Source organism: Phyllostomus discolor, chromosome X (assembly GCF_004126475.2).
Source record: "Phyllostomus discolor isolate MPI-MPIP mPhyDis1 chromosome X, mPhyDis1.pri.v3, whole genome shotgun sequence".
NCBI lineage: Eukaryota > Metazoa > Chordata > Mammalia > Chiroptera > Phyllostomidae > Phyllostomus > Phyllostomus discolor.
Window position 1 is genome coordinate 34527359 of NC_050198.1, and position 18146 is coordinate 34545504.

The 18146-nt window shown below is 47.0% G+C and overlaps 1 protein-coding gene across 7 annotated transcripts in view; it reads right to left on the reverse strand.

The window, feature by feature from the left end:
* Nucleotides 1-11112: 11112 nt before the first annotated feature.
* The window catches only part of KDM5C (lysine demethylase 5C), a 31461-nt gene continuing 24427 nt past the window's right edge, over nucleotides 11113-18146 (reverse strand). For 4 of the 7 annotated variants that reach the window (XM_036016777.1, XM_028522834.2, XM_036016776.1 and 1 more), the window contains 12 exons: nucleotides 17823-18004; nucleotides 17609-17733; nucleotides 17332-17479; nucleotides 16604-16709; nucleotides 15543-15901; nucleotides 14816-14954; nucleotides 14160-14339; nucleotides 13859-13996; nucleotides 13088-13687; nucleotides 12761-12839; nucleotides 12430-12629; nucleotides 11113-12325 (listed from right to left, as the gene is read on the reverse strand). In XM_036016777.1, the coding sequence (XP_035872670.1) occupies nucleotides 11960-12325; nucleotides 12430-12629; nucleotides 12761-12839; nucleotides 13088-13687; nucleotides 13859-13996; nucleotides 14160-14339; nucleotides 14816-14954; nucleotides 15543-15901; nucleotides 16604-16709; nucleotides 17332-17479; nucleotides 17609-17733; nucleotides 17823-18004 (2622 nt within the window). In that variant the 3' untranslated portion in view covers nucleotides 11113-11959. The remainder of the gene's footprint in view (nucleotides 12326-12429; nucleotides 12630-12760; nucleotides 12840-13087; nucleotides 13688-13858; nucleotides 13997-14159; nucleotides 14340-14815; nucleotides 14955-15542; nucleotides 15902-16603; nucleotides 16710-17331; nucleotides 17480-17608; nucleotides 17734-17822; nucleotides 18005-18146) is intronic. The other 3 variants (XM_036016778.1, XM_036016775.1, XM_028522835.2) reach the window with 1 other exon arrangement.

An 18146-nucleotide genomic window follows, 5' to 3' on the forward strand; every position in this document is an offset into this window, starting at 1 on the left:
TCTATTTTGTCTGATATAAATATTGATACCACAGCTTTTTCTGGTTTCCATTTGCATGAAATATCTTTTTCCATCTCTTTACTTTTAGTCTGTGTGTCTTTCGATCTGAAGCGAGTCTCTTGTAGACAATCTATGTAAGGGTCTTGTTTTCTTATCCATTCAGCCTCCATATGTCTTTTGATTGGAGCATTTAATCCATTTGCATTTAAAGTAATTGTTTATATATATAAATATATATATACTGCTGTTTTATTATTCATATTTTTATTTTTTCTTCTTAAAGAAGATGCTTTAACATTTCATATAATACTGCTTTGGTGGTGATGAACTTCTTTAGCTTTTTCTTGTCTGGGAAACTCATTCTCTGTCCTTTGATTCTTTTTTTCAAAAATATGTTTATTGATTTTAGAGGGAGGAAAGGAGAGAAACATTGATGTGAGAGAGAAACATCAATTGGTTGCCTCCCGTATATGCCCTTACTAGAAAACAAACCCTCGACATTTTGGTGTATAGGACGATGCTCCAACCAACTGAGCCACACCAGCCAGGGCTGCCCTTTGATTTTAAATGATTGCTTTCCTGGGTATCTTTGGTTGTAGGTCCCTGCTTTTCAGTACTTTGAATGTTTCTTGCCAGTCCTTCTGGCCTGCAAAATTTCTGCTGAGAAATCAGCTGACAGTGTTATGGGGGCTCTCTTGTAGGTAACTAACTGCTTTTCTCTTACTGCTTTTAAGATTCTCTTTGTCTTTAATCTTTTGCATTTTAATTATGATGTGCCTTTGTGTGGGCCTCTTTGGGTTCTTCTTGTTTGGGACTCAGCACTTCCTGGTCTTGTATATCTATTTTCCTTCACCAGTTTAGGGAAGTTTTCTGTCATTTTTTTCAAATAGGTTTTCAATTTCTTGCTCTCTCTCTTCAACTAATGGCAATCCAATGATGCAAATGTTGGTACACTTGATGTTGTCCCAGAGGCTCCTTAAACTATCTTCACTTTTTTGTATACTTTTTCCTTTTTTCTACTTTGTTTGGGAGTTTTCTGCCACCTTGTCTTACAAATTGCTGATTTGATCCTCTGCTTCACCTAATCTACTGTTGTGATTTCTTCTAGTGTGTTATTCATTTCAGTTATTGTGTTCTTTATTTCTATCTTGCCCTTGTTTATGTTTTCTATCTTCATTTTTGCTTTCTATATTTTTGTTGAAGTTCTCACTGAGTTGCTCTCTTGTTCCTCTGAGTTCATTGAGCATCCTTATAACCAGTGTTTTGAACTCTGCATCTGGTAGATTGCTTGTGTTTGTTTTGCTTAGTTCTTTTTCTGGAGTTTTGTTGTTCTTTAATTTGTAACATGTTTCTTTGTCTCCTCATTTTGGCAGCCTGTCTGTGTTTGTTTCACCACCTTGTTTGTGAGATTTTCCATTACCCAGTGCCTCAGGCACAGAAAAGTGGAAATATTAGTGCATATATATATATATATATATATATGATATCGTGTTCTCTATTTCAAATAATAACATATATAACATGTAATAACATATTATATGTATATATAATTTGAAATAGAGAACACAGTAGATGGGATAAATAGTGGGTTGAATACAGATGAAGAATGAATAAGTGAGTTGGAAGATTATATTGAAGAATTCTCCTAGAAAGCAGCAGGAATGAATATAGAAAATAATAATTTAAAAAAACAAGAGAAGTGGAAAGTAGAAGTGCCAACATCTTGATAATAGTCTCAAAGACAGCATAGGAATAAACAAATAAATAAATGAGAGAAGAAAATATTTGAAGAGTAGAGATAAATATTCCAAGATTAAAGTTTACTGGGTACAAAACCAATTTACAAACATCACTGTATTTCTGCATGGAAGCAGACATAATTAGAAAATAAAAAATTTAGCCCTGACTGGTGTGGTTCAGTGGATTGAGTGCCGGGCTGCAAAGCAAGGGGTTGCTGGTTTGATTCCCAGTCAGGGCACATGCCTGGGTTTCGAGACAGGTCCCCAGTTGGGGGCACATGAGAGGCAACCACACACGGATGTTTCTCTCCCTCTCTTCCTTCCTCCCTTCCCCTCTGTAAAAAATAAATAAATACAATCTTTAAAAAGAAGAACATAAAAAATTTAAACTACCATTTAAATGGCATTAAAAATCAGTTACTTAGAAGTTCTAGAAATACATCTGAGGACATGTAAGTCCTTTATAAAGAAAACTATATAATTTTTTAAAAGGGGTTAATGAAGATGTGAATAAACGGAGTGATATATCATATTCATAGTCTGGTGGACTCAGTATCTCAAGGATATCAGTTCTCCCTAAATTGATCTACAGATTCAATATAGTTGTGTGTGGAAGACACAATTCCAGTTAAAGAGTTGTTGTTTTATGCAACTTGACTGGTTCCGAAATTCTTAATAGAAATGAAAAAGGCCCAAAATGGCCATGATTCCTAAAGAAGAAGTGTGGGAGGACTTGCTCTCTCAGATGTTCCAGTTCTTTAATAAAGCCATAGTCTGTAGGACTGTAGTATTGGCACAAGGATGGAAAACTAGCCTAGAGGAACAAATAGCTCAGGAAAATACCCATGCACACATTTGCATGCTTGATTCAACACAACTGTGGCAATGGAGAGCAGTGGCACCAGGGCAGTCTTTTCAATAAATGATGTTGGAATAATTGGCTGTCCAAATATAAAAAAAAACTTAATCGGATGTCTGCCTCACACTATATACCTAAAAAATCAAATAATTGACAGGTAGAATAGAAACCTAATGTGAAAAGCAAAGAAGATAACAGGATAATATATTTTTGACTTGAAGATAGTAAAATATTTCTTTTTTTTAAGATGCAAACAATTTTAATTCTTTTTTAAAAAAAAGAGTTTATTTATTTATTTTTAGAGAGGGAAGGGAGGAAGATAGAGAGAGAGAGAAACATCAACATCAACCCCAGTGCGGTTGCTGGGGGTCATGGCCTGGAACCCAGGCGTGTACCCTGACTGGGATTCGAACCTGCGACAATTTGGTTTGCAGCCCGTGCTCAATCCATTGAGCTACGCCAGCCAGGGCATGAGTAAAATCTTTTAAAAAATAAACTAAAAAACCCCCAAAATACTAATAAAAGGAGCAGATGTATAAAATTGACTACATTAAAAATAATAACTTCTTGCCCTAGCCAAGTAGTCCAGTTAGAGCATCAACCCTATACACCAAAGGTTGCAGGTTGCTTGTCAGGACACACACAAGAATCAACCAATGAATGCATAAATAAGTGGAACAACAGATCGATGTTTCCCTCTCTTCCCCCTTCCTCTCTCTCAAATCAATAAGAAATAATAATAACTTCTTTTCATCCAAAAACATCATAAACAGTACAAAGGTAGATTATAAAAATTAAGTCCTACAATTCTACAATTCAACTAGAGAAACTTAGATAATCAATAGAAAGATATGAAAAAAGAGTTGAACAAGCATTTCACCAAAGAACACACAAATGGCCAGTAAGTATATGCAAAGGTGCTCAACTCCATTAATTATCAGGGAAATACCAATTTAAACTACAGGAAATACAATTTCACACTCCTCAGATTGGCAAAAGTTCAAAATTGACTGTACCAAGGATTGGTAAGGATGTGAAACAACAGGGCCTTTCATACTCTGCTGAACCTAAAATTGCTCTAAGAAAATAAAGTCTGTACTTAAAAAAACATCTCTTTATCTCTTTTACTTATAGGACTAATGTAGCTTGAAATCAGGCATGAAGGCAAATCCTGCAGGTTGAATTGCCCAGATCTCCAGATCTCTTATGTGAAATCAAAATGCCACTGATCGGGGGAAGAGTGGACTCTTGGGAACTGGAATAGGAACACCAGGATTGCTGGATAGATCTGAGTTCCTTAAACCCCAGTCCCACTGAGCCCTGCTTGGTGGCCGCGGCAGCCCTTCTTCCCCTGTCTGGTGGGCCGGACCTCCATGACTCGGGGACCCTCTAAAGATCTAGATAATCATTCTCAAGATCTACACATATCTCCCCCTGGTGCTTCCATATCCATCACTGGATTCACTCAGATTTCTGCATGCCCCAGGGGAAGTAGAGTCGAATCTATGAGGAAAAAGCCTACATATACACAAAAATGAGAAGATGTTAGTAATTTATATTGACAAACACCTCAGTAATATGTGTGGGAATTGTTTTTATGGATAATAGATTAGCAAGAAATAAAATGTAACTTTTGATGGAGGCAAACTTTTTTATTGTGGTAACATATACAACATAAAATTTGTACATTCAGGTGACATTAATTACATTCACAGTGTTGTACACCCATCACCATTATCTAGTTCCAACACTTTTCGTCATCCCAAACAGATGTTCTGTTCCCATGAAATAATAGCTCCCTATTCTCTCCACTCCCAGTAACTTCTGTCCCACTTTTTATATCCATGCATTTGCCTATTCTAGATATTTCATATAAGTGGGATCATATAGTATTTGCCCTTTTGTGTTTAGACTATTTCACTTAGAATAATGTTTTCAAGTTTCATCCGTGTTGTAACATCTATCTAAACTTTATTCCTTTTTATGGATGAATAATACTTAAGTATATGGATACACCATATTTTGTTTATTCAGCTGTTGATGAACACTTGGGTTGTTTCCATGTCCTGGCCATTGCAGCGAACATTGCTGTACAAATATATATGTCTGAGCACTTGTTTTCAATTCTCTCGAGTGTATACCTAGAAGTGGAATTGCTGGATCATATGGTACTTCTCTGTTTAACTTTGGGAAACTGTCAAAATGTTTTACACGGCAGCTACACTATTTTGCATTCCCATCACCAAGGGAAAAAGGATCCAATTTCTCCACATCCTTTCTTCTGTTGGCCTTGTTCTTACTGCCATCTAGTGGATGTGAAGTGGTATCTCATTGTGGTTTAGATTTTTTTTTTTAAATTTTCCTCATAACTAATGATGTTTAGTAATTTTTCGTGCATTTGTTGGTCATTTATACATTTTCTTTAGAGAAATGTCTTTAAAAATTTTTTGCCCATGTTTTAATTGGGTTATTAGTCTTTTTTTCATTGACTCATAGGAGTTCTTTAAGTACTCTGGATTTTAAACCCTTGTCAGATATATGATTTACAATGTTTTCTTCCATTCTGTAGGTTGTCTTTTTACTTTCTTGATAATGTCCTTGTATACACAGTTTCTAATTTTTATAAAGTCCAGTTGATCTATTTTTTCTCTTGTTGCTCATGCTTTCAGTGTTATACTTAAGTGTCTGTTGCCAAATCCAAGGTCATGAAGATTTACCCCTGTTTTCTTCTAAGAATTTTATGGGTTTGGCTCTTGTGTTTAGGTTGTTGACCCATTTGGAGTTAATATAGGTAGTGTGAGGTAGGGGTCTGACTTCCTTTTTTTGCATCTGGAAATACAGTTGTACCAGCACCATCTGTTGGAGAGACTATCCTGTTCCCATTAAATGGTCTTGGTACTCTTGTCAAAAATCATTTGGCCATTTCACTTTGTTCTTATTTTTTTTTCAAGAGTCTTGTCTATTCAGGGCCCCTTGCAATTCCATATGAATTTGAGGATTGCCATTTCCACACTTCTGCAAAACAGCTGTTGGAATTTTGATAGCAATCATGTTAATCTCTATATCACACTGGGTGGTATTGACATGTTAACAATATAAAATGCACCAATCCACAAATGCAGGATGTCTTTCCTTTATTTAGGTCTCTTTTACTTTTTCTCAGCAATGTTTTATAGTGCTCAACGTACTGAACAAGTCTTTCACCTCCTTGGTTAAATTTATTCTTAGATATTTCTTTGAGATGCTATTGTGTATGGAATTGCTTTCTTTCAATTTTCAATTACCCATTGCTAGTATATAAAAACGGATTTTTATGAGTTGCTCTTGTACCCTGCAACTTTGTTGAATTTACTAGCTCTATGCCCTTTCTGTGTCTGAAATGTCTTTTCTGCATCAGTTGAGATGACCATGAAGGTTTTTTCCTTTGTTCTATTAATGTGATGTATGGCCTTGATCTATTTGCTGATGGTGAACCACTCTTGCATTTCTGAGATAAATCCCATTGATCATGGCATATAATCCTTATAATATGCTGTTGGATTCAGTTTGCTGGACTTTTGTTGAGGATTTTGCAGTTATATTCATAAGGGATATTGGTGTGTAACTTTTTTTTTCTTGTGATGTCTTTATCTGGTTTTGGGAGGGCCAACCTTTTTAATATAGGTGCTCTTATCAGCAATCCTTGAGGTACTGTGTTAGCTGAAGCAGCTGGGAATATTTGTAAGATTTATTCTATTGATTGATTGAAACCTAGATTCAACAGTAGCCTGTGTTGAAATGCCATATACATATTGTAGAGGGACGAATCCAAATGCCAGTGGTGTTGGTGGCAGAGCAGTGAGCATAGCTGCCTGCCAAATGTTTAGGGCAATAAGAATGTTTCGATCAATTCATCGTGTACACTCTCCCCCTAACTATGTGGATGTTTCTTTCACAAGGGCTTCGAGAAATACATTATGAGGTGTGACCAAGACTAGCTAGGTGGTCATTAAGCCTGTTTCCCTGTTCTCCTTGGGACAAATTCAGACTACGTTTTCCAGTGTTCCTGGCAGTTGGGTATAACCACTGTCTGAGTTCTAGCTAATAGAAGGTGAGCAGAAACAATCCCCACTCCACCCAGGCCTAGCTCGCGAAAACCTCTCACGTGGTCTTTTCCTCTTCTGGTTGTCTGAGATGGAGATGGCAAAAGTGCAATGCCGAGCACGTTTTGAACACGCCAGACCTTCTAGACAGAAGGTGCCTAGGCCTCTGAATCAGTTAGAAAAGAAAAGCCCGACTAGTAACACCTCTTTTGGAATATTACAAAAGCAAGTAAACTTTCATTGTCTTAAATCACAGCTTGTTTTTTTGTTTTGTTTTGTTTGTTTTTTTGTCTCAGAAGCTAACTTTACTTTAACGTGAGTGAGCGTCAGTATTCTTAAAAAAGCATTGCAGTGTTGTTGGGTTTTGTTTGTTTCTGTAAGTCAGGGTCATGGTGAATGATCATGATTGTTTGCCCCCTGATTTCAATGGAGATGAAAGGGCCACCTCCCAGGACACGCTGGGTCTGATTCCTGTAATGGCCAGCAGAGCTGTAGCAGTAATCAGAATGGCACGTCTTGTGGGGATCTGTAGTGGTTGCTAATTACCATGGTTTCCCTAGTTCCAAAATAGATGAACGGCCTAATAAGGTCCCACTTGATTTACATAACCAGAGAAAATGTAGTCTAGCAAATGGAATTCTGATCTAGTCTTCAAAACATAGAGTCCTAGCCTCTCCCCCCGTTCATGGACTACAGCCCCTTGAGTGAAGGGGAGGGTGTATTTGAAGAGGGACCTTGCTACACTTTTCACAAGGGTGTATGGTAAAGTGTCCCTCCTTGCTTCTTGCAGAGGGACCTGCAGCAAGCGCAATTGTGGCCTAGGGACAGGGAACTATCCAGACCTTTCAAAAGAGACTAGATACTGGTTCTGAGTCCACGTTAATCTCTAGTGACCGAGACTGTCTTGGTGGTCAACTTAAGTTTCAGTCCAAGTCCTTCTCTTATTTGGCCCAGGAAATCCTAAATCCCATCCAGTGGTGATTTCCCTAGTTCCTGGACACCTTAGCAGAGGACATACTGTATAGATGGCACACAGTGTGTGGGGCTACAGCTGGAGAACAAATTAGTGTGTAGAACGATCAACAGGAAAGTATGAAGAGATACAAAATATTTTTCAAAGACTAAAGGAAAGCCCTGGCTGGTGCAGCTCATTTGATAGAGCACCAGCCTGCAAACCGAAAAGGTCGCCGGTTCAATTCCCAGTCAGGGCCTGTGCCTAAGTTGTGGGCCAGGTCCCCGGTCAGGGGCATGAGAGAGACAACTGATCAATGTTTCTCTCCCTCTCTTTCTTCCTCCCTTCCCCTCTCTATAAAAATAAAGTCTTATTTTAAGACAAAAGAAATCGAGGATAAATTTATAAGTGGCCACATCGTGATAACAGGAGTTTCAGAAACAGAGAAAAATAAAAATGCAAAAGCAGATCTATTTTGTGAATGAGTGTCTGAGCTGTGTGTTCAACTGTCGCATCAAGCCTTGAGGGCATCTCTGTGCAGCAGCACTCTGCAACTCTATTCTATTTCGTTCTTGTATACAACGAAAGAGTGTATACAAGAATACACTTTATTCTTGTATAAACCGAATAGGTTTATACAAGCAGGTCTAGAAGACACAAGTTGCCCGAGCAGGTGGATCATACTCCCACTGGCTGCACTGCGATCCCTTTGTCAGTCACACCTCTGGCCTCCTGGGGCTTTTCCTGCGACCAAATGACTAAGGAAACCAATACTTAAGCTTGGCTTACAGATGGTTCTGCATGATATGCTGGTACCAGCTGGAAGTGGCCAGCTGCAGCATTATAGCCCCACTCAGGGTTGATCCTGAAGGACAGTGAGAAGGGAAATTCCCCCAGTAGGAAGACTGGCTGGTCACAAAGATGGTCAGAGGTATAGATCTCCAGTGATTCATGTAGTTTCTAATGATCTGGCTAGGTGGTCAAGGACTTGGAAAGAACAGGCCTGAAATATTATTGATAAGGTCTGGGGAAAAAGGCATGTGGGTATCCCTCTTGGAATGGGTGCAGAGTGTGAGGATATTCACATGGCAAGTGAATGAGCACCAGAGAATCCATGTAGAGGACGATCTCATCTAGGTAGAAACACGTCCCATTCTGTGGATATCAGTCAGCCTCTATCTCTGTTAACCCTTTCCCTTACTGAATGGACTCCTGAGCAAAATGGCCACAGTAGCAGGCATGGAGCTGATGCATGGGTTCCACCCACTATATGGACTTTCATCAAGGCCAGTCTGGCTCTAGCCTCTTCTGAGTGTCCAACCTGATGACAGCACAGAGGTGCCAGGCCCCTCTATGGAATAAGTGCCCAGTAACAGCCGATTACAGAGACCCCCAAATCCCCACTGGCAGGAAGCAGACTGGAAAAACTACTTGGCTGCAAACATGTGTTTCCTCTCATGAAAAAGAAAGGAAGGCATGGAGGGTGGAACCGAGAGCCCAGAGAGCAAAACCAAGAGCTACAGAGAATTATTCCCAGGCCTTGAAACCTAATCAAGGAACATCCATTTGCCCTGCTGGATTTCCAAATTGCTACAGACCAGTGACTCCGTTGTGTCTCGTTTCCTCCCTTTTGAACTGGAATTCTGTAGCAGCTATCCTGTGCCTGTTCCACCACTATATGTTTGGTGTGTTGGGGACAGATAATTTGTCTGTTTCATAGATCTACAGGTAGAGAAAAATAGTACTTAAGGAGCTGTTCTTAAGAAATACACCCAAGGAGCCTCATTCACACCTGAGATTCTGGACTTTGTGGCCATGCTGGAACAGAATGAGACTTTTACAGTGGAGCAAAACGAGCCCACTGAGCACTCAGATGAAAAAGGGCAGAGCAGTGTGCCAGGCTCCTGGGCTAGGTAGGCACCAGGGCCTGGCCTCTAATACTTGAGCCCTTGGGACAGTACCCAGCTCCCAAGGAGGAACAGCCCTTAAGGAACCAGGCATGATGGGAAACTGGCAGACTACCCCATTGAAGGAGCTTCCAGTGCTCTTGGTTCCTCCACCCTATCTTCACAGGCAGACTGAACACAAAATTCAGGACAATTTTTGTCTTGTGTCCGGGATGATTTACCATCTGCAGCGGACAGGATTCTGGCGAACAAAGTTCCTCCCCCACACAAGGAGTGGTTCTTGTTTGCCTTTGGAGAGATAAGGATCCCTTTATGAAGCTGATACAGCTGGCTAGTCTTCTTGCCAGAAAAACATGCATGCAAGCCCCCACAAAAATATGTAAACACTCCTTTGATGATCCCTAATCTACTCCAGCACCTTCACTTTGGGGCCCAGGAGAAAAAACCTGCCCAATATGAAGACATAATTAACATTCACATTTAAAGGTGAATTTGGCCCTGGCTGGTATGGGTCAGTGGATTGAGCACTGGCCTGCAAACCAAAGGGTCAGCAATTTGATTCCCAGTCTGGGCACATGCCTGGGTTGCAGGCCAGGTTCCCAGTTGGGGGCATGTGAGAGGCAACAACACACTGATGTTTTGCTCCCTCTCTCTCAAATAAAATCTTTTTTAAAAAAGTGAATTCATCTTGAAACCATTATGCTAACTGAAAGAACAGTTGAAAAGGACCACATTACTGTGTGATTCCCTTTATATGAAATGTTTCAAAATAGGCAAATCCACATAGATTAGTGGCGACCCAGAAATGGAGAACAGGGGGTAGGGGGAGCAGTGCCTAAGGGGTGTGGGGTTTCTTCTTAGAATGAAAACCCTAAAATCTTTTGCAGTGATGGTCTCACAAGTAGAATACAGTAAAAACCATTGAGCTGTATACTTTAAGTGGGTGAATTGCATGGCATGGAAATTAGATTGCCATAAAGCTGTTTTTAAAAAGTGAACTCCAGTTGCAAATGACCACACACTTGAGCTTTAGTCCTCATTCACAGGGTCAGAAAGAACCCTTGAGGGTGGAGAAAATCAGAGAAGGGTCCCCAACTGGCATATGGGTTGGACAGAAAGCTTTCTGGAAAGAATGAGATATATATTGTTTATGTAATCCTGGTCTTCAGGGCAATGGAGCATCGTGAGCAGTTTTAAGCAACAGTGACATGACTAGATCTGCACTTTAGAAACATCCCCCGACTTACTGAATTGTACATTCACAACAGGCAAGTGTCATGGTGTGTGAACTACACCTAAATAAAGCCAAGAATCACTCTAGGGGCTTGAGGAAGACAGACAATGGCTACTGCAAGAGGTGAGTGAGAGGTGTAGGGCCACGTACGGGGAATGGGGAAACTGGCTTGGGGAGTGGGGGAGATTTGGGGGTGTGCTGCCTCCATGTAAGGGAACCCTATTCCAGAGCCGGGAACTTACAGGCTGTGTTCCCACTCGCCTGCAGCTGCTCCACTGGCGGGGGCTGGAGACACTCACTGTTTTCCCCCCTCCAAGAGAAACACACTTCAGAAACATGTTTCCAAAAAATGTTGCTAAGGGTTTTATTTCTAACAAGAGGAAAATAATAAAATAAAATTAAAATAGGCTTCAGTTGGAACCAAGTTTCTTGTTTTGCTTCTGTTTTCTTTTGAACAAATTAATTACACACCAACAATCTTGTTTTATTACAACATGAACCCAGGAGGAGGAAAGGAGACGGGGCAGAACAGGGAGGGAAGGTCCAGGTGGTTGTGAGGACAAGCACCAAAAGCTTTCTTCAGATTACAGGGAGCCCTGGTCAGCTCCCTGACCGAATCATTTTTAAAAGAAACTGTGAGCACAGCTATGTGAAGTTTCCTCCTCCTGGGTGGACCAGTCAGGAGAAAGGAGAAGGGAGAGGGAGGGGAAGGGGGAAGGGAGAGGGAGGGAGGGCAAGGAGTGAGGGAGGAGAGTGAAAGGGAGAGGTGATGTTAGTGTAGCCTGGCCTGGCCAGGGCTGGAACTGGGGCAAGGGAGAGGAGATTCCCCCGGCTTGCATATGCACTGGCCTTGTCTCTGGAATGGTGCTGGCCCGGCCCCTGCCCCAGCCCCAGCCCGCCCCCCTCACCCCCCTGCCCATCCGTCTATCTGCCTCAGGTGTCTAGGAATGCTGGTTAGAGGCTACCAGGGAGGGGGACTCCAGGGGCCGGCCCCCAGGAGCTGAGGTCTGAACAATACCTTGGAGTCAGAATATAAAAGTCAAGGGACTTAGGGGTGGGCTGGGGTGGGGGGGTGGCCATCCCCCCTACTTGCCCACCTCCCAAGAAGCAGGCTTGATGGTCAGAAAGAGGATCCTTGAGGCCAAGGGGGGTTCTCTGTTGGGGTCTGTGCCAGGCTCAGCCACTGTCACAACTGTTGGTGAGGCGGCTGCTGTGGGCACGGCACATGCAGCCGGGGAGTCAGAGTGGAGAAAGGGGCCGAGGGGCCTGAACTGGCCCCTAGGGCTGGCTCCAAGCCATTCTCGTTCTCCTGGGAGCTGGGGCTGCCAGTGGTAGGCAGGGGTTGGGGAGGACCCTCAGCCCCAATCTCCTCCTCCAGCTCTTCTTCCTCCTGGGCCTCCTCGGCCTCTGGCCCTGAGCTCCGGACCCTCTTTGGCTCTAGCTCCTCTCGGGCTGGGTCATCACCCTCCCCACTCCGATCCACCTTCCGCCGCCGCCGCCTCTCCAACGCCCGGCCCCGGGCCCGGCTCCCATGGCGCTCTGCCTTCTCCAGCTGTGATCACAGAGAGGCAAAAAGAGGTGTGGGCAGGAGGTCAGGCCTGGGCTCCCTGCCTGCTTGGCCCGACCTCCTGGCTCTGTCCACAATCCCTTCCTCACCTCTAGAAGCGTGCGGATCCGCTCCAGGTCTGGAGGCTGCCCAGCCTGGAGCAGCTGCCAGATGCTGTGGTTCTCATCCAGGGTCACTTCAAGTAGGTCCCCCTCCAACATGAGCTCCTCCAGCGGGGCCCGGGTGGCCTCAGACAGCTCCAACACTGGGCCAGTCAACTGTGGCAACAGCGAGGACAGCAGCTCCAGGTCTGGGGGTCGTAGAGACAGGCGAGGTTAGAGGCTGCCCCTCGCTGCCTCCCCACTGCCACGACAGAGCCAAGGACCATGTGGACCAAGTCTGGTGATACCCAGTGAACAGCCCACCCACACCTAGACCTACCTCTCTTACCTGAGCCTTCCCCCGGGGCTACCTTCTCAGGACTGGTCACACTGTCTCCGTTCTCCAGCAGCCCCTGGACCTGCCGAAGAGAGCAAGAATGGGGAGTGGTAACTGAAGAACCAGGCTCTGTTCTCCTCGCACCCAAGACTTGGGACTCCCCTCTTTCTGGAGAAGGGCAGACACAGGCCCCCAGCAGGGAACAGCCTAGGAATTTGGACAGAATGCAGAAGGGAGCAGGCAGGATGGGCCAAAGGAGACAGAAGGCCAGAGATCAGGGACGGGGCTGGGACAAGAATTTGAGGATAAGAGCTGGGCCAGGCAGCTCACCTTCGGCATATCCTTGCCACCGCCTTCTCTCAGAGGGTCAGAGGCAGGGGCTGAAGGGTAGGTAGGGGGCTCCTCAGGTCTGGGTTCGGCCTGCAGCCGCTGGCGAAGTTCAGCCAGCCGTCCCAACAGAGCAGTCACATCCTCAGAGGCCAGCGCCTGTCTGGCACGACCTTGCCAGCTGATGGCCCTCTCTGTGAGGCACTGCAAGGCCTCGCCCTCAGGCAGCCGCACAGGCAGTCTCTGCAGGGCCACCAGCAGTGCCAGGATGGTCTCCAGGCGTGGACGCCGTGAGCGCATGCACAGAGGACATAAGAATTTGGTGTCCCACTCCCACCAGGCCAGCAGTGGGGATGAAGTGGGACTGGCCCTCGGGGAGCTGAGGAGGCGGGGTACTGACACACACCGCCCATGGAACCAGTCCTGACACAAGTCACACTGCAGAGCTCCCACCCCAGCTGGCACCTGCCCACACACACAGATGGAGGTTGCAGAGGAGGCCGTGGTTGATGATGCCAGTGGACTGGGCTTGGCAGAGTTGGTGCGTCGCAGCTGCAGGATTCCCTCCTTCTCTTTCTGCTCCCCCTCCTTGAAGGCCACAATCTGCACGTCCAGGATGAGGGAAGATCAGCAGCCCACCCCTCCCTTGTCTGATGTCACGAATACCCCACTCTCGGAGAACCAAGGCCCAGGGAGCAAGCAGTCTGCCCATGATCACCCAGCCCAGACACTCTTGTCTGCAGGCTCTTCTCTCATTCGGCCCAAGCTCCTTACCACAGAGCCTGGGTCCCTGAGGTCCTGCGCAGACAGCCCCAGCAGCTCTGTGTCGGACTTGTACAACCCCAGCTCCTTCTCCATCCACCGGCTGCGTTTGGTACTATCTGAGCCGGCGTCTGCACATGGGCAGAGCACCTGAGGCAGGCGGGCAGACAGAGGAGGGATGATGGGCTTTTTTCCCTGTTCACCCTTCTCCCCTCCCTCCCCCAGTGCCCCAAGCCTCCGTGTTCTTATATAAGCTGTCTCACAACAGCCCGGCCAGAAGCGGGGGAAGCTGTGGCTCAGGTCCCGGCCTCACCTCCAGCAGCGTGTAGCATGAATTCTTCTTGAGGAAGGTCTTAGAGGCCTTCTCCCTCCAGGAGTGCGCTGTCAGTACCTGCAGCTCTAGTTGTCTCAGCTCCTCCAACCCCACAGGTAGGTCCCGGCCCACGGCCACCAGGCCCTCCAAGTCATCCAAGCAGGGGTAGTGGTCACCATTCTGGGACAGGGACAAGAGAAAGCTCCACTCAACATGCCAACACCCACTGACGTTACTCCGTGCCCGGCCTTGAGCCAGGAAGAGCAAATGGACTCGCAGTGTTGAGGAAAACAAAACAGGGACTGTCCTATGGCGGGCGTACCCACTGGGCTCTACCCCACAACTCCTACATCCACTGGCTCAGCCCCCAGGTGTCCTGCCCATCTCCAGGACCACCAGACAAGTTATTTCATTGGGGTTTGCCTCTTCTACTCCTTGCCCCCACCATTCTCACCCTCACCAGCATCCGCTCTTCCCTCAGCCCAGCCTCCCAACCCCTCCTGACGCTGCTCACTAAGCACATTTTGCCTCTTCACAAAGTGCCGTGCCCCATTCCTCTCTCTAGCCAATCCAGCCCAACCTGATGTATGCCGCCTCTCCTGGTTGGACTGAAGGTCTGGGGTGGAGGGAGGGGAAGGGGGCGACAGGGTCCTCACTTGGATCTCATCCACATCAGCAATCCAGGCCCGAGCCTTAGCAAGAGCCTCCTTGAGAGCCTGGATGTTGGGCAGGTGAACAGGGATGTTTTCTGCCTCACGGATTATGGCCTCGAGTGTGGCTGGTGGATGCTTCTGCCTAAAGGTAGGGAAAAAAGAGGCCTTAGTCTGGGGCAGTCTGCCTGACCAGAAACCCAGCCTAACTGCCAGGTGCGTCGGCATGAGCCCCTGGGGCCGCCATGTGGACCTCCTTGCACGTATCCTGCCTATGAGTGGCTGCTAGTCAGTCACTGCTTGCTCCAGACCGCACACACCCAACTTCTGCCAGAGCCCTGGGGCCTTTGCTTGTCCACCAGTCTGCCAGCCTGCTGGCAGTGCCTACACACACAAGCTGAGATAGTCATCCTATGCTGCGGTTTCTCGGGCTGCCCTGTGCTTAATGTCTTTCTACCAACATCTGTCCATCTGCCTGTTGGTGCTTGTGCTCGTGTATGGGAACACGTCAGCCTGCAGAGCTAGTCTCCTATACACTTCAGTACCTGTCCATCTCTGCTTCCCCACAAGCCTGTCTCTGCTTCCATGTGTGTGTAGAGTTAAAAGAAAAAAGATAAGCTAGGGAACAAAATGGGGAAGGAAGAGTCCTGGTGCCCAAGGCCACCCATGGGGATCATCTTCAGCTCCTCCAGTAAAGACTAAAGGTTGAAGTTGGACAGGGAGCTGGACTTACCTGGCCTCCAGGCAGAGGTGGGCCTTTTCCTCCCAGCGTTCAGCGATGGTCAGCAGCTCCTGCAGCTCGGCCTGGGCCTTATCCACAGCAGGGCTAGGGGCTACACTGGCACCCGCAACCAACAGTCCCCGCATGACAGCCAGGGTGCCCCTTCGGGCTGAGGGGGCCAACGTGCGTTTCACCTCATCCAGCCATCGTGCCTGTTCCACCTGCCGCTGGAGCTGCTGGGCCTCGGGCACCTCCACCCCCAGCTGCCGCCCCCTCTCCAACAGGGACTGCAGTAGCCCTGGACTGGAGGGTAGTGCGGCCAAGGCCTCACGGGCCTCAGCCTGGTAGGCCTCCACCTGTTCCAGAATACCCTACCAGGACACAGATGCAGAACAAAGTCTTCAGCTGCGCCCACTCAGAGGTCCCACCACCAGATCCCCTTACCCCACCTACCTTCTCACCCTTCAGTATTTGGGGGGAGACCCTAACATGGGCTGGGCTTTCCTCCTTCGCCATGCCCCAACAGTGGTTCCTAACACTCGCTGCCTACCAAGCACCCTGGGGAATTTGTTTAAAATGCAGATTCCTGGGCCCCACCCTTCAGATTCTTAATAGGGGCTGGTCAGTGGTCCATGCTGTGCGTCCCCAGAGAACTCTGACGGACTGGACCAGGACACCCTCCCTGCTCCGCGATGCTTGGCCTTGTCACAAACCCCTCCAGTGTCCACGGAGGGGTTCTCTGTCCCACTTCTCTACCTTCCCAAACCTGACTGGGTTTCCCAGGCCCACACACACCCTCATTACTTCCCCCCTTCCCTCTCTCCCCGCCGCCAGGAACCCTTCCCTTGACTCTGCATCCTGTACTCACGCCCTGGCTGCCCGTCCCTCAAACCCCATTTCTAAGAGGCAGTCACAAGACCCTTTGCCTCCTACCTCCCATTATTTCCTTCCACACACAACCTGTCTTGCTTAAATACTTGACACTTTTTAAGGGAGCCAAAGGTGGCGTGCTGCTCGGGTCCCTCCACCCTCCTAGTCACTCAGCAGCACTCTTTGAGTCCACCTCTACTTACCTTAACATCCCCGATCTGGTGCATGGCACAAGGCAGGTTGTTCATCTGCTCCAGAAAGGCCCGGAGCTCAGCCAGGGTCATCTGCAGACCAGCTACCCTGTGGGGACTATGAAGTTTCACAGGTAGAATTTTGGGTTGGAACCCAGTCCCCTTCTTCCATGTCTGTGCTAAGACCCACTCTCCTTACACCTTTCCTCCTTGATCTCTCATGCTGCACAGCTCCCCCTACAGCTGCCCAGGGAGAGGGAAGGTTCTAAGATGCAAGCACAGTCACATGATGAGGGGAAAGAATTAGCAGAGAAGAATATAGGATATATTTCGGAAGAGGGGTACTTAGAAATTAATTGATGGTAACAGAAGCTGGACTTTTCAATCTATCCTCTACTGTGAACTCTGTGGGATCAAGTGTGTGCTTCTCTGTTCTCTTCTTGCCCCTAAACACAACTCCTCCCTGCCCACAAATCCCTCAGCCTATCCGAAACCTGTTCCAGGTACTGATAAAAAGAAACATTTCTAGCTTTCTTAGGACCGAGACACTCTGCTCCATTCTAGTTGCTTGGTTTCTCTGCCCTCCCCGACACCTCCAAGGCCACCTCATACTGCCGTACTGGTCAGCTTCCTACTGATGCCGCCGTCTGCCCAATGGCACTCAGAGTCCACCCTTGTAGTGCTTGTCCTAGGTGCTGTCTCAACAGGCTACCTGTGCCCAACACTTTGTGCTGCCATACCCCGCCTCCTGGCCGCTGACCAGTCCCAGAGCCCGGGACACGCAAGCCTCTGCCTCACTCAGGCAGTTCTTCAGTCGCTGCAGCAGCTCACTGTTAGGAAACCTCCGCTCACGGGCTTCAGACTCCAGTGCTCTCAGCTCTTCCAGGCCTGGAGAGAGAACGAGAGCAGCAAGGAGTAGGCAGTATTGAGTAAACGCAGAGGAAGAGGGTGGGGGGGCACAGAAGAAAAGGGAGTAGAACTTGCCTGTGGAGTCCCTCTGTCCCCCCCATCACTCACTGCGCTTCCGCCCATCCTCCACCTCCAGGGCCACTCGCACTTTGTTGGCCCAGGTGTCAAAGGACTCAGCCCGAACCTTCAGCTTATGGAGCATGGCAGGGAGCTCATCCAAGGTGTACCGATACCTGGAGGAAGAGGGCAGGGAAGAGCACTTCTGGCCCAGCTCTACATCTCCCTCCTCAGCCCACTTCCTCCAGGTAGGTCCCCTGCTCACCGCAGGTACTGCCGGCTACTGGAGCACTTGCAGAGGTCATTGATGTGGGAAAGGCAGACAAGGCCGTCTGGGCAGTCGTAGCAGGCCAGGGCTGATAGGAAGCATGTGGTCTTACACTTGATGCACTGGCGCTCATCATCCGGGAGCAGCTCAAAAGCCTCTCGCTCAGCTTCTGTGATGCCCTGGGGGCGTTCGACCCACGCACATTATACAGAACCAGAACAGGGCCTCAGAAACCCACATCTCAGCCACTACTGAACCCCACATCAGAAACAAATCTGTCCTGAGAGCTGTGGGGGAGACCAAGCTTCGAGGAGCACACTG